The sequence below is a fragment of the Rhincodon typus genome, chromosome 4 (assembly GCF_021869965.1).
Source record: "Rhincodon typus isolate 14 chromosome 4, sRhiTyp1.1, whole genome shotgun sequence".
NCBI classification, from domain to species: Eukaryota; Metazoa; Chordata; class Chondrichthyes; order Orectolobiformes; family Rhincodontidae; genus Rhincodon; species Rhincodon typus.
Window position 1 is genome coordinate 109,467,343 of NC_063335.1, and position 14,523 is coordinate 109,481,865.

At 39.7% G+C, this 14,523-nt stretch overlaps 1 protein-coding gene across 2 annotated transcripts in view; it reads left to right on the forward strand.

Annotated features, from left to right (window-relative positions):
- The first annotated feature begins 1,699 nt into the window (after positions 1-1,699).
- LOC109910513 (guanine nucleotide-binding protein G(s) subunit alpha-like) overlaps positions 1,700-14,523 on the forward strand; it is a 318,176-nt gene continuing 305,352 nt past the window's right edge. For both annotated transcript variants that reach the window (XR_007261934.1, XM_020509708.2), the window contains exon 1: positions 1,700-2,327. Coding sequence is in view for 1 of the 2 variants with exons in the window: in XM_020509708.2 (XP_020365297.1) it covers positions 1,910-2,327 (418 nt within the window). In the remaining variant the exon portion in view is untranslated. The remainder of the gene's footprint in view (positions 2,328-14,523) is intronic.

A 14,523-nucleotide genomic window follows, 5' to 3' on the forward strand; every position in this document is an offset into this window, starting at 1 on the left:
TGACGACTATGCAAACCAATGTTATGGCATGTCAACAGCAGGGAATCACCAAATTGCCTTCTGTCACAAAGCTAACAGAGAATGGTGCAACGTTTGGATATTTAGCCATACACCTGCCTCTCTCCTGAATTTGTTGCACGATTCGTTCACAAATAATTGCAAGCACTATTAGCCTCACGGAAAACAGAATTAACAGCAAAATCTGGCTCAACACTTAACTGTGTTTACAGCAAACAAGAGTATGGTGCCATAGCAAATACAAAACAAGTCACATGATATTTCTAAACATGCCACGCCTCTTTTTTAAACTTCTGTAACGCCAACCAATTAAACAATGTCTAAACTTAAAGCACTTCTTTACAAGCGGTTGTGCTTGAAATGTGACGAAAATATCTTATTGCAAAATTATAATAAGTTACGGTTCATGCCTCACGCAATTGATGTGATTTCTAGATTGATTACACCAATTAAACAAGTTTGACAGTTGTACAAAATACTTCCTTGCTCGCCAGGATAACAATGTGAAATTCCAACATGTACTTTCCCCCACTCCTCAACCTTACGCAGATGTGACATATTGGATATACTCAGGTAACAGGTCAGACAGCACCTGAGAGGAGGTCTTGATGGTCCATTCTTCATCAAAACACGATCAGTTATCTTTGATAAAAGCAAAATGTTGTAGGTGCTGCAAATCTGAAATACGGACAGAAAATGCTGGAGAATCTCAGCAGGTCTGGCAGCATCTGTGGAGAGCGAGAAATAGAATTAACATTTTACCTCCAATATGACTTCGGGTTCCGAAGAAAAGTCCTATTGAACGTAAAACGTCAACTCTGTTTCTCAGGCACTTTGTTTTTATGGCAGTTATCTTTGACTGTTTTATATAATGTTACATCTACATGGCTCCGCTATTTCAGGATCATTCTGTGAAGTATTTACCCATCTATATTTCATATTGTAATTTTCAGTTCGATTACTAATCGGATTTTTTTATACCTTTTGGTTGTTTTAAATGCCCATCACAAGCAACATTAAAGCCATTTTCTGTATTTTCTAGTTACATTCTCTCTCTCTCTCCCGTGGGGGGAGGTAAACAAACCTTTTGTTGCTTGAGGCCTTTTTGATTTTTGTATTCAGGACATCGAGATCCGTTTTTAGCTGGATTGAGTAATGAAGGAAATTCCACCGTCAAGCAATGATTTTTTTTAAAACCCAAAATACCATTCACTCAGAGGAATTCCCCCTTTCTAGCACCAATTTCCTCTTTGGTGTTGCTTATGATTTAAAAAAAAAAGAGGGGGTTCGGAGCGATTTGAGGGGAGTTTCAAAAGATATTCAGTCATGGTGTAATATTTATGTCGATTGGGACGGCGGTGTGTTTCTCCTCCACAGAATTCATGAGGCTGTAAATAAATCAGAACAAATGGTGTGGTCTTCCAGTGACTTGTATGTCTTCCAAATAAAAATGATTCCCGAGGACAAGTGAGGTCCACCAGGAGAAAAGGGAGGGAATTGAAGGGAAGATCAATGAATTGCTGGGGAGGGGAGATGGGGTTGGAGAAGGTCGAATGGTTTGGCTCTGGTTCCAGGAGCTGGGCTGTGTGTTTGGAGGATTTACGGTAAGGTGGACCACTGGCCACTGGGATCAGGTGATTTACGAGTCTCGAACGCCGTATCTGCTTGTGCACAATGGAACATTGGGGATTTTAAATTATTCTGTCGCTTCCTTATATTTTGTGTTTTGTTAAAAAAAAATTTGGGAGGAGGTTGTGGGAGTGGGAGAGAAAGGACAGTAATCGCCAGCTGCATTTTGGTGGGTGGGATTGGGAAGCGTGAGGATGAAGCGCTGATCAAAGCGGTTTGTTCAAGGCCCTGTGTGGGGGTATTTGCCTGTGTCTGTGGAAACATGGGGATGTGCTACAGCCTGCGACCGCGGCTGTTCAGCGACCCCATCGCGTCAGTGTCCACCAGCAGCCCGGACTCGGAGCCTCCGGCGGCGGCGGCGGCCCCAGCCCCAGCCCAGCAGCGGGGGGACACGGCGGAGCGGCGGCGGAGCTCCGAGTGGCTACGCGATGGTCACCAGCCCCAGCCTCAGCGCAGGGACACGGACAGGCTCCGCGACTGGCAGCCGCAACAGAACGGCGGAGAGCGGCAACACGGCTCTAAGAAAGCAGCCTCCGAGAAACAGAACAAGAACTGGGACAGGCTGCGGGCGGAGGAGAAGGAGGCGGAGAGGGAGGCGAAGAAAGTCAGTAAATACATCGACAAAATCCTGAAGGAACAGAAACGCGAGTACAAGCAAACGCACCGCCTGCTTCTGCTGGGTAAGGTCATGTCAATGTAAGGGCCCTTTCCTCTGTTCGGGGAAAGGTGACTTATTAAAGGGACAGGGAGAGGATGGCATTTCATGGTCAGTTTGCATGATGTTTTCCACGTGCTTTCTGATAGACAGCTATGGTTTTGATGGCACACTCTTTTTAAAATTAATCATTTCATTCATCCTTGTCTTGAAGTTAGCGGCAAACATTTAAACTTGCGCCTCCAGAATGTGCACCAAAAACGACATCAAATTAGCACTGGCCAATTTGTAAACTGCCAGTGCTGTCAATCATATATTTAAAAAAAAACACTGAACTGTCTTAAGGATGTGACTGGCAGGGTTAATGACAATTTTGTCACCTTGTTACAGCTTACTTTTTCATGTCGCTTTGCATCATCAGACTTGACCACATTACACAGACATTACAGTCCATGTTACATTAATGACTTGGATGAAAGCAATGAGCCTTGCAAGCGTCCTGTTAGTAAAGAAGGGCAACCAATGGATATAGTCTACTTGGATTTTAAAATGTGCTCCAGGAAAGATGTTTTGCACAAGTTAAGAGCTGACAAGGTAGAGTGCCGCACTGATGTGGGCAGACACTTGGTTAAAGGGATTTCGGTTAGGAATACGAAGGTCTTTGAAGAGTCATGCTGGATTTGAAGCAGTAACTCTGTCTACATTTCTCCAGCATTTGTTTCACACTTTTTTTAATGTTAGCAGCCTGTTACTAACAGAATACTTGCAAGGGTCATTGTTTACACCCAAGTCATTAATGTAACATGGATTGTAAGGACTGTGTAATGTGACCAAGTCTGGTGATGATACAAAGCTACATGGAAAAGTAAGCTGTAACAAGGTGACAAAATCTGCAAACAAATTAGGTTAAGTGACTGATTGAGCAAAAGATGTTGGATAGAGTAAATGTAACAAAATGAGGTTTTCACTCTCTAGTAGGAAAATAAAGTATATTTTTAAAAATAAGATACTGTTAATAATTGAGAAGGATGCAGTGTCCTTGCATGGGACACACAAAGTTTCATGTACAGCAAGCAGTTAGGAATGCGGATGGCATACTATGAGGAGAGTGAAGTTATGCTGCAGTTGTACAGGGCTTTGTTAAACCATATGTGGAATCTGGAGTCTGATTACCATATCGAAGGAAAGATATGCGTGTGTTAGAGGAATTGAAATGAAGCCCCACTAGATTGACTCCAAAATCAAAGTCTATGCAGAAAGATTGATTAGAACCTGCCTATACTTGCTAGAGTTTATAAGAATGAGAAGTGATCTCATTGAAATTTTATATGATTCTGAGGGTTTGTCCAGGTTGTTGCTGAGAAACTTGAGGATACAGTACCTGCAAGATAAGGTGTCAACCTTTTAAGACTGAGATGAGGAATTCTGTCACTCAGAAGTTTGTGAATCTTTGGAATTGGTTACCCCACAGGGTGCGGTTGTTCAGTTGTTTAGCATATTCAAGGCTGAGGTGGCTAGACTTTGGAGTCTAATGATATGTGGAGATCAGTGGAGAGAGTTGAATTGAAGCCGAAGATCAGCCACCTTCATGTTGGATGGCAAAGAAGGGTCAAGGAGTCATGCAGCTCATTGTTCCTCTTTCGTTAAAACAAAGAAGTACCCATTGCTAGAAATCTGAATCAAAAACAGAAATTGCTAGACAAACTCAGCAGGTCTTGCAGCATCTGTGGAGAGAAAGAAGAGTTAACATTTTGGGTCCAGTGAGCTGTCTTTAGAACTCTTGGATTCTGAAGAAGGGTCACTTGACTCAAAACACTCAATCCAGTTTCTTCCCACAGATACTGCTGAGTTTCTCCAGCAGTTTCTGTTTTTGCTCCTTGTCCTAACTGTATTCTCAACATTCCCAATGTATTTGGAAATGACTAGTTAACCTTTCTAGGATCAAATATTTGAACATCAGTTTGTCTTTACTGATGGGCCTGTTATGTTTCTAATATTTTTGAATACCGATACCAAGGCTGGTTCTCTGGGAAAATTGAAAAGTTTGTATTTGAAATGATTATGTTCTGTCTAGCATACTTGCTTCCTTAAAGGATTACTCCATTTTCCACTGAACCTTTAAATAGATGTAAACAATATTAATTTTTGATTAAGGACAGCAAATATGTAAATGAAATTTGCACATATGCTTTGGGATTTCAAATAAATCCTATTGCTAAACGTAAAACTTTGTGCAAGGGCGCCACATCCCTCTGAGCTATTTAATAGTTTCTCACCATTTAAAATAAGTTCATATTCTTCAAAACATAAGGCCCTGTTTTTCCCTTTCCAGAAAGCCAACTCTCTACAATCTTTCTACTGCAGCATTTAACCATTTAAGAAATTCCAGGGTCTTGTTATCGCCTACTATTTTTAGCAATGTATTTCACTTGTTGATTTTGTGTGAGTTGATACTTCCTCATGTAAGCCCTAGGCATGCCGTTCTCCTGTGATGGATGAATTATATTACAGTGTAATTAGGGGAGGAGAATTTGTGAAATAGTCATGGTCATTTTGAGGAAGGTAAAAAACAGCTAACAAATAGATCTCGCCAGAACTACCTCAGACATTTTTGAGGAAATAAGCAATGCAAATTGATGGGGTTACTGACGTATTGTTAATTGCATCGTGCAAGGAATTTACAGTCTAATGTCATTGTGAAACTTTGTGTGTGTGTGTGTGTGTGTGAGAGAATGTGAATTCATGACGTGCCAAAGGAAAAGTGCAGAAACAATTCCTATGATGCATTGAGTCCAAACAAGTAGGAGAAATGAGTAAAGTGCTACTGAGTGCATGTTGCCTGACCTAGTGTTCTAATGTGCATAAATGATCTGAATTTGCAACTCTGGAACATGGCTGAATATTGCATTGACACCAGGCAAGAATGAGACTGGGTTAAAGAAGACAACCAAGACCTTGCGACAGAGCTTGGCAAGTTTTTTTCATCTATATTCTGGGTAATGAATATCATTACATTTGGATTCATAAAAGAAAGGCTTGTATTTATATAGTCTTCCATGTCCAGAGGATGTCCCAAAGTGCATTAAAGCCAGTGAAGTTTTTTTTTGGAAGTGTAGTCACTGTTGAAATGCAGAAAAGATTACAGTTCAGTATGGACGGATACAAGGTACCGTATATGATAGATTAAGTAGAAAATGTTTGTATTCCATGGTTGCAATCTTAATGTGCTATGGGGATGTTTAAGGTGTTTTAGTTGACTGGGAGGTTGCAGTGAATGTCACAGCAGGATATTAAATTGAACTGAGGTCTTCAGCCCCAGTTTTAACTGCTGTGCAATGGCCAATCACAGGAATAGGTTCTTAAGCCCCTTGTACCTCTTCTGCCATTCAGGCTACTTATGAATTGTCTGTACTTCACTCCATTTGATCACCTTTGTTTCATACATCTTGGTATTTTTACCTAATGTATTTATTACTGTCTTGAATATCATCCCAGAAAATAAAGCTGTTTGGGGGACGGAGTTGGGGGAGATTGCCACTAATCCTCTTCTTTATGTAAAACAGATGATACTGACTTCACTCAGGTGATCTGATTCTAAGTTTCAAATTTTGCCCTCTTGGTCTGATTTCCTCACCAAAAGAAATAGTTTCAACATATCTACCCCATTGAAATCCTTAACTTTAGCAGCCTTGATTAGAACACTGCACAACGTTTCTCAATTCAAGTAAAAGCAAACCAACTTGATGCAACTTATTCTCATCACTCTATTGAATCTGTGCTCCATCCTCTGAGGCCAGTATATATTTCCTGAGGTTTATTGCCTAAAAATGAACCAAAGAGGATCTATCCAAGATGAATCCTCTTTTTTTGTATTTGAATATAGCTTTTATATTGAGATAAAAGCTATTCTATTACCCTTTTTTGTTGTTTATTAACTCTTTGAATAGCTTTTAGTGATTTATGTCCATAGATATTTAATGTTTTTATTCGTTCATGAGATGTCGACATCGCTCGCTAAGCCAGTATTTATTGCCTATCCCTAATTGCCCAGAGGGGAGTTAAGAGTCAACCACATATGTGGGTCTAGAGTCACATGTAGGTCAGACCAGTTAAGGATGGCAGCTTCCTTCCTTGAAGGACAGTGATGAACCAGATGATTTTTTTTTTCCATCAATGGAGTCTTCCAAATTTTATTACATTCAAATTCCACCATCTGTTGTGGCAAGATTTGAACCCAGAACGTTACTTGGGTCTCTGGATTAACAGTCCAGCGATAATACCACTAGGCCATCATCTCCCAAAATGCTTTTGCTTGTTCACAGCTCTTGTCTCAACATTAAGCAACTGTTCTTACTTTTGTTATTCAAACCTGAAGTGAAGGACTTAACATATTTCCACATTAAACTCCATCTACCAGAAGTTCGCCCACTGTTTAGTCTATCTGTATCATCTGAACTGAACTGTTAGATATCTGAGGAAAGGAATAAATGCAGAGGCTCTGAACTTCAAAAATACCCTTGAATGATACTTATGAGGAATGAGCAAGCATGCTCAACAAACTAAGTTCAGAGATTTCAAGGTTAAATTTTTGAAGAACAAGTTTTAAGATGCTTGTCAGGAGGTGGTCATCAGTTACAATGGTTTGCCATGCATGATGTGATTGAGCCTAGAGCATTAAAGTTTTCAGTTGTATGTAGAAGTTATAATGGTTGCATAAGATCGAATGATCTGAAGGGCATTTGTCATTTTCAACAGTATCTTCTGAGATTGAGATTTCTGCCTCTGCTTTTTAGTATTTCTCAGGTCCACTATGGTTACAAATTACAATTCCATTGTATCAACATTTTCTTGTCGCACCTGATTTTCTTCATAAATTACTTTAACTTAATTTGAACGTTTGGATTCTTAGGGAAAATAGGAGTGAAATTGTTTTCACATTGAATTGTGTATTGCTGACACAGCTCACCTGTGATATTTGATTCCAGCTAAAATGTTATGGCAGTGTGTATAAATGCATAGCTATAAACATAGCTCTACATTGAGTTCATAGGTGTTTCACTTTTAATGTACAGTCAATCACTGACCACTTGAGCAGTAGTGACAGAAAAATGTTTATGCAGTGTGTATATAATGAGATGGAAAGAATCTGCTTAATCAATATTACTGTTTCAATATTAATGTTCTATTTCTATGCTGCTGTTTGATCACAAGTGTCCTTACAAAGGTCATTTGCCTCAGTTTAGAACTAATAGGTCTGCAGACTGATTGGAAAATTTGTAAGTGTTTAATGGAAGTGCTATACTAAATTTCAATGCCCTGTTGTACACCTTGCGTGTGAGAGAGTGTGATGGATTCCGAAGCGACTGCTGTTATCTGACTAAATAACATTTTCTCTCTTTAAGCATGACACAAAAGAAACCTTGTGAAGGTTGACTCAAATTGGTTCTGTATTGACTAATTCTTTTGATGTGGGTGTTTATCTTTTATTTTGTTTTTAATCCTATGCACATTGGTGGATTATCGCATGAAGTTTAGGACTAGCTAGATCACATGTCTTTTGGGTACAGAGAGTTCTCTAATAAAGTGATCACCTAGCAGCTTTTTAGTCAGATGTGAGAAATTGCTTTCCTCACTGAGTTATGACCTGAGATGTGTCACCTGAAGAGGTGGAATAATAACTTTTGAAAAGGAAATTGGGGAAACACTCAAAGGGGAGAAAGACATTGAGTTGGGGTGGGAATAACTGAGTAACCCTTTCAAATAAGTGGAACTGGCATGGTGAGTGAAGTACCTCCTTTGGTATTGATGAGTGCTGTGATTCTAGACTTTTAACTACTAGTTTGTTTCTCGAAGAATAAAACAATGATCCACACTCCCCGATTTGAGTGAGTACAGAAGAGAAAACCACCCTTAAAACACTGATCTATGGTTTGACACAGTGACGGTAAGAGAATTTTGGAGGACAGCTGTTATTGTGTAATCGATCAATTGCTATCCCAATACCTCTCTTACCCCCAATACCTCTCTTACCCTACAGCATTGCTTGAGAATAGGAATGCTGACTTTAGCAGAAGAGCTATAACATAAATGGGGTAGGAATATCGCTGCTAGTGGAGGTCCCAAGACATTCCCATATGGATGGGTTGCACTGAGGTATTTGGATACAGTGACAATGCAAATAATTATGTTGGGTTAACAAACGGTTGATATTACCAGTTTTCAGGAAGTTAAACAGCTTTCTCAACCCATGCATAATACTGGTGCTGTGTTTTTACTTTTGTCAATTTGTATTTGCCTTTCTCAGCCATTTGATTAAAATTGAGTGGCCCAAAAAAACCCATAAACTTTAATTTCAAAACAATTGCCTGTGCAAAGTCTTGTAAATGTGCAGTTATATTTGAGGGTTACTATGCTTAAAAATAAGACATTTTCCACAACACTAATATTCAGGCTAAGTAATATACAACAGGACCACATTAGAACATGATTCTGATGGCCACAACATCCTATCATAAATGTAGAGGTAAGGTCATATATGTTAGCCAGCATCACTGCTGTTATTCAGTATTGTCAATACCTCAAGCCCCATAGCTGGCTTGTTGTTATCCTTTTGTAGAGGTGGTGTAGGTTTGGAAGTAGATGAGCAAACATACTCAACACTGTAAGGATGAACCACATTCATGTTAGCCTTTGTGCCATGTGCTGTCCTAGGGGAGGTATGTTTAGGAACATGCAAGTCAGATACTGATGCTGCTAATCCTTTCTCTTCAAGTTACTGCTCTGGACCAGTGACTGGCAGGAGCCTGTAGGCCATTATTGAAGAAAGGGGGTTTAATGAAAATGTTAACATTGGTAAAGTCAATAGTTTTCTGTTTTATACCATTTCCATAGTAAAGGTGAAAGTACGTTAGGCATCATAGAATGCAGCATTTAAAAACAGTTATTCAGGCAATTCTATCTTTTCTTCTACTTTTGGAAGAACTATTCAATTTGTCTCACTCCCCTGTTCATTCCTCATAAGCCTAGAAATATTTTACTTTTTAGTGCTTATCTAATTCTGTTCTTAAAAGTAACTATTGAATCTGGTTCAATCTGCCTTCCAGGCAGTGCATTCCAGATCATTGTAACTTGCTGCTCGTAGGATAATCTCATCTCTTCCAAGGTTCTTTTGCCAATGACTGGATGTGTATCCTTCTGATTACCCATCTCACTGCCAGAGGAAACGGCTTATCCTTGTTTAATTGAACTTTAATCTCCCCTCAACCTTCCTTTGCTCTGGGGAGAACAGTCTTAACTTCAAATAGTAGGAACCTTTTCTCATTCCTGTTCCGATAAAACTTCTGTGCGGTGCCTCCAAGACAGGACAGCCTTCCAATAGTGTGCTGTCTGGAACTGAACCAAACTGATGTCTAACCAGCATTGTACTTCATTGTCCTGTACTTTCTGTTACTATATATATACTGGCAATGATCCCATTTGCTTTTTAAAGAGTCTCACTGACCTACGCAGTTACTTTCAACGATTTATACATCTGAATTCACAGACCGCCTTGGAAAGAAGGGATGGAGAAATCACACCCTTTCTCACATCTCCTATGTAAGACCTGGAATTCGCCACCTGAGAGCCCGGTGGAGACCATAAGATGGAGGAGCAGAAATAGACCATTCGACCCATTGAGTCTGCTCTGCCATTCAGTGAGATCGTGGCTAATTTGATAATCCTCAGCTCCACTATCCTGCTTTGTATGTATGGCCCTAGATTCCCTTATTGATTAAAAGTCTGTCTATCTCGGGCTTTAATGTACTTAATGACCCAGCCTCAACAGCCCACTGGGGCAAAGAATTTGTTTCTTTCCAATTTTTCTACATCCACTCTGTTATGTGCCCTAAGAACCTTGTATGTTTCAATAAGGTCACCTCTCATTCTAAATTTCAGTGAGTACAAGCCCAATCTACTCAACCTCTCCTCATAAGATGCCTGGTAACAGTCCAGTGAGCCTTTTCTGGATGGCCTCCAAATGCCTGCATACCTTTCCTTTAATGAGGGTTCCAAAACTATTCACAGCATTCCAACTGTGGTTTGATTAGTGCCTTTGTATAGTTTTAGCGAAACCTCTCTACTTTTTTTATATTTAATTCTCTTTGAAATAAAGGCCAATTTGCATGCCTTATTACCATTTGAACTTAGATGCTAGCGTTGTGTGTTGCATTCAGAAGGACTCTCGAATCCCTCTGTTTTGTGGTTTTCTGCAGTCTTCCTGCATCTAAATAATATTCAGCTCCTCTATTCTTCCTGCCAAAGTGTACTTCACATTTGTGTTATGCAAATGATGAAGAAGCCTAAGGCCACTACTTTTGGCCCTGAAAAGTGTCCAGTCTATCTCTCACTGCCCTGGAAGATTCAAAACAATTGAATGATAGTGAAGCTATCTCTTTCACACTGCTAATGTGCTATAGCAATTTTGAGTGATGCTAGCCGTGAATAGAATGTTGTTCCCCTTTACAATGGTATTCTTTTTGAATGACCTGATGAGTGTAGGACAAGTAGCTTCAACAAAATGTGGCTTTTTGCAGCAATACTTAAGGCCTGTAGTACTGAATAACTGTTTGGTTGTAGACTAAATATGTTGTGAATACACATCTACAAGTTGGATTGTGGCTTCTGGATACATCAGGTTGGGATTTTTTGATACTTCTTTCTCCCCAAACAGGACTTCAACAGCTGACATCTCCATTTAGCCTCAGTGATGTGGCACGCTGTATAGGAGGAGGTATCCACATGGCGTGTTTTCTGTCCAGACTTTCTTATCTTGAACAGTTTGTTCCCACTTACAGACGTCTATTTGGCAATGTTTCAGAATAGCTTTTAAGCTCAATATCTAATTATATAATGGCATAAATCGAGGTTCTAACTATCATGTCTTCTACACATACCCACATGTGCCTTAGTGCAATCATTCCAAAGGCAGACTAAAATGCCTTAATGAGACAAGTTTTTGGATTTGAAGCATTAAGCTGCTTTGTATGTAAAATAACCAGTGAGTTATTTGTTACTGACTAGAATCAAACATTACATTCAGTTCAATTAACTATAGAAGAAGGAAAATGATACAGAAAGTAATCCAATTTATTAGACTTGCTTAACTGCTCTAACTAACTGCATTAGCTTCCTCCACTGGACTAGACCACTTTTGTGGAACTAGCTTTTTGATTTCTCATGTATTTTCTTCTTGGCTCCTCTTTTTGCAGTTAGCAGGAAAGACTGTACTTCTGATTTTTTTCCCCCTATGATCGTTATTAGGCCTGTCAATAATACCAGCAGCAAATATTGCAGATGTTGGAAATTTGACATACAAGCAGGAAAGGATTTAAATGCTTAATATGTTGGGTAGTTTCAGTGGAGAGAGAAACTGACTGCATTCTCCCTCCTTTTGAGATTTGGGTTCAAAGGAATATCATCTATTATTCTCAAAAAAATGAAGAGTGGCCACCCAAGCTGAATGGACGATGAGACAGTGTCCCTTGTTGTATGAGTTGGAAATAGAATGCACACAGTAACATTCACTACTGATTCATTTGGATTTAACATGCCCTCAATTCCATAAACACTTAGACCTTTCTTTTAAAAGGTTATATGGATTTAATCAACATGTTGTAGAGGCATAGAGATGTACAGCACAGAAACAGACCCTTCGTTCCAACATGTCCATCCCGACCGGATATCCTAAATTAATATAGTCCCATTTGCCACCATTTGGCCCATATCCCTCTCAACCCTCTCTATTCATATACCCATCCAGATGCCTTTTAAATATTGTAATTGTACCAGCCTCCACCACTTCCTCTGGCAGTTCATGCCATACACGCACTACCCTCTGTGTGGAAAATGTTGCTCCTTAGGTGTCTTTTAAATCTTTCTTCTCTTACCTTAAACCTATCCCCTCTAGTTTTGGACTCCCCTACCCTGGTAAAAAGACCTTGGCTATTGACCCTATCCTTTCCCGTTATGCTTTCATAAACTTCTATAAGGTTGCCCCTCAGCCTTCGAACTCTCCAGGGAAAATAACCCCAGCCGATTCAGCCTGTCCTGTGACTGAAACCCTCCAACCCTGGTGAATGCTTATAAAACTTTTCTGCACCCTTTCAAGTTTCACAACGTCTCTCCTATAGAGGGAGATCAGAATACGCGTGTTGAAAACACTCTCAAGTCTGTGCTGTGAAGAAAATCTCTTTCAGACGTCTTGAAAGCAACAAACTCTGTTTGGAAATCTGCATCTGTTTGCTACTAAATTTTCTGAGTCATGTCAGAGCAGAAGTAGTGTAGAGTAGCAGAAACATAAATGAGAAAACCAGCTGGAACAAAGCCAATAAGGAACTTGTAAAGAAAGATTTATGAAAACAACCAAGCAAAGGTTGCTGGAAGCAGAAGAGAAACATTAGAGTGTTTGGTCTGGCTAAGTGCCATTGATACATCTGAGACACTGACCCTGCGCATGCTCAGACAGCAGTATCTGACTTCGACTAACCGAATTGTACAGCTACTGTATGTTTATCTACGTATCAATCTATGTCAACATATGTCTCTATTTTGGTTTACTCTGGCACATGGTTTTATAGCAGAAAATTTTATTTATGTCATACTGAACTTGCTACCAGGGCTACTAGAGACGGAATAATTCAAATTCCATTTTTGTCCCATGATCAAGATGGGGAAGAGGTTGGAGAGGCTAACCCACAGGATGTGACGGTCAGAGTAAGGAGGATGAGGTCATTGAGATGGCTACTCTGGAACAAAGTGACTAGAGCCATGAAGTCTAGTGGACAATGTTGAGCAAAACATCAAGGGATGATCATATGCTTGTTATAACAGATTGGAACAAGGATCAGGGATTGGGTGGGGAGAATGTAGAGTGAGAAATAACACAGGTTGAGAGCAGTGTTCAAGGAGGCTTTGATGCTAGAGAAGTGAATGATGTAAGATGTAATGGCCAAGTGAAGAGAATGGTGGGGATCTTTTTGAGCAGGTTACTACATGATGGATAAGAAAGCATGATGGATGATGTTTATATGGACATTAGGCATGTGATACCATGTCACACAAGGCAATCTGTAGACATTGATTACAGATTAGAAGTTACAAGAGGGATGTTTAGGAATGTGCTTGTTGTTGAGAAAAGATAAATTTTTGTTGAAGCTTTTCAACTTCAGGCAATGAGTTGAGGTGAAGTTCAGAATTTTTTTTATTATTATTCATTCACGGGATGAGGGCGTCGTTGGCCAGGCAGCATTTATTGCCCATCCCTAATTGCCCAGAGGGTAGTTAAGAGTCAACCACATTGCTGTGGGTCTGGAGTCACAAGTCGGCCAGACCAGGTAAAGATGGCAGTTTCCTTCCCTGAAGGACATTAGTGAACCAGATGGGTTTTTCCTTACAATCAACAATGGATTCATGGTCATCATTAGATTCTTAATTCCAGATATTTATTGAATTCAAATTCCACCATCTGCTGTGGTGGGATTCAAACCTGGGTCCCCAGAGCATTACCTGGGTCTCTGGATTAACAGTCCAGTGATAATACCACTGGGCCATTGCATGTCTGTAGGAAGTGTTACATGATCCGTTTAGAGCCCAAAAAAGTCAGATTCTAAAGAATCCTGTAAAAATGGCATAGACCACTATTTAGAGCAGGATTTAATATTGGCAGCTGTAAATTAAAGGCAAAAGAACAAAAAGGGTTGAAAAAAGGGGCTAGGAATTGACCAATTCAATTGTAATAGTTGTGAAGGAATAGAGAGCATGGATAATGAAAATGTAAGGTGGTATATTGACCCGCAGAATAGGCAGTTCAATGTATGAAGAGAAGGTGGAACACCTTTTTAGAAGCTGAAAATAGAGAAAGAATAGACCTCAAATGGTGAGATTTTTAGTTGAGTACAATGACTGACAATACCGGTTGGATTACTGTTTGCAGTTTGTCTAACTTGCAGTTCTGCAAAGGTTATGACTTCACTGAAGTAAGAATAGCATTCACTCGAGAATTAAAGAAAAATATGACAAATGCTTGGGATTAAAAGAAAACAGCTGGAGCAACGTAGGTCTAACAGTATCTGAGGAAAGAGGAGCAAAGTTAAAGTTTTATGTCCAATGTTCTCAACCACCCACTTCTGTTCCCACATTAATCATTTAAGCCACGCATTCATTTCTCAACTCTTATTTACCCT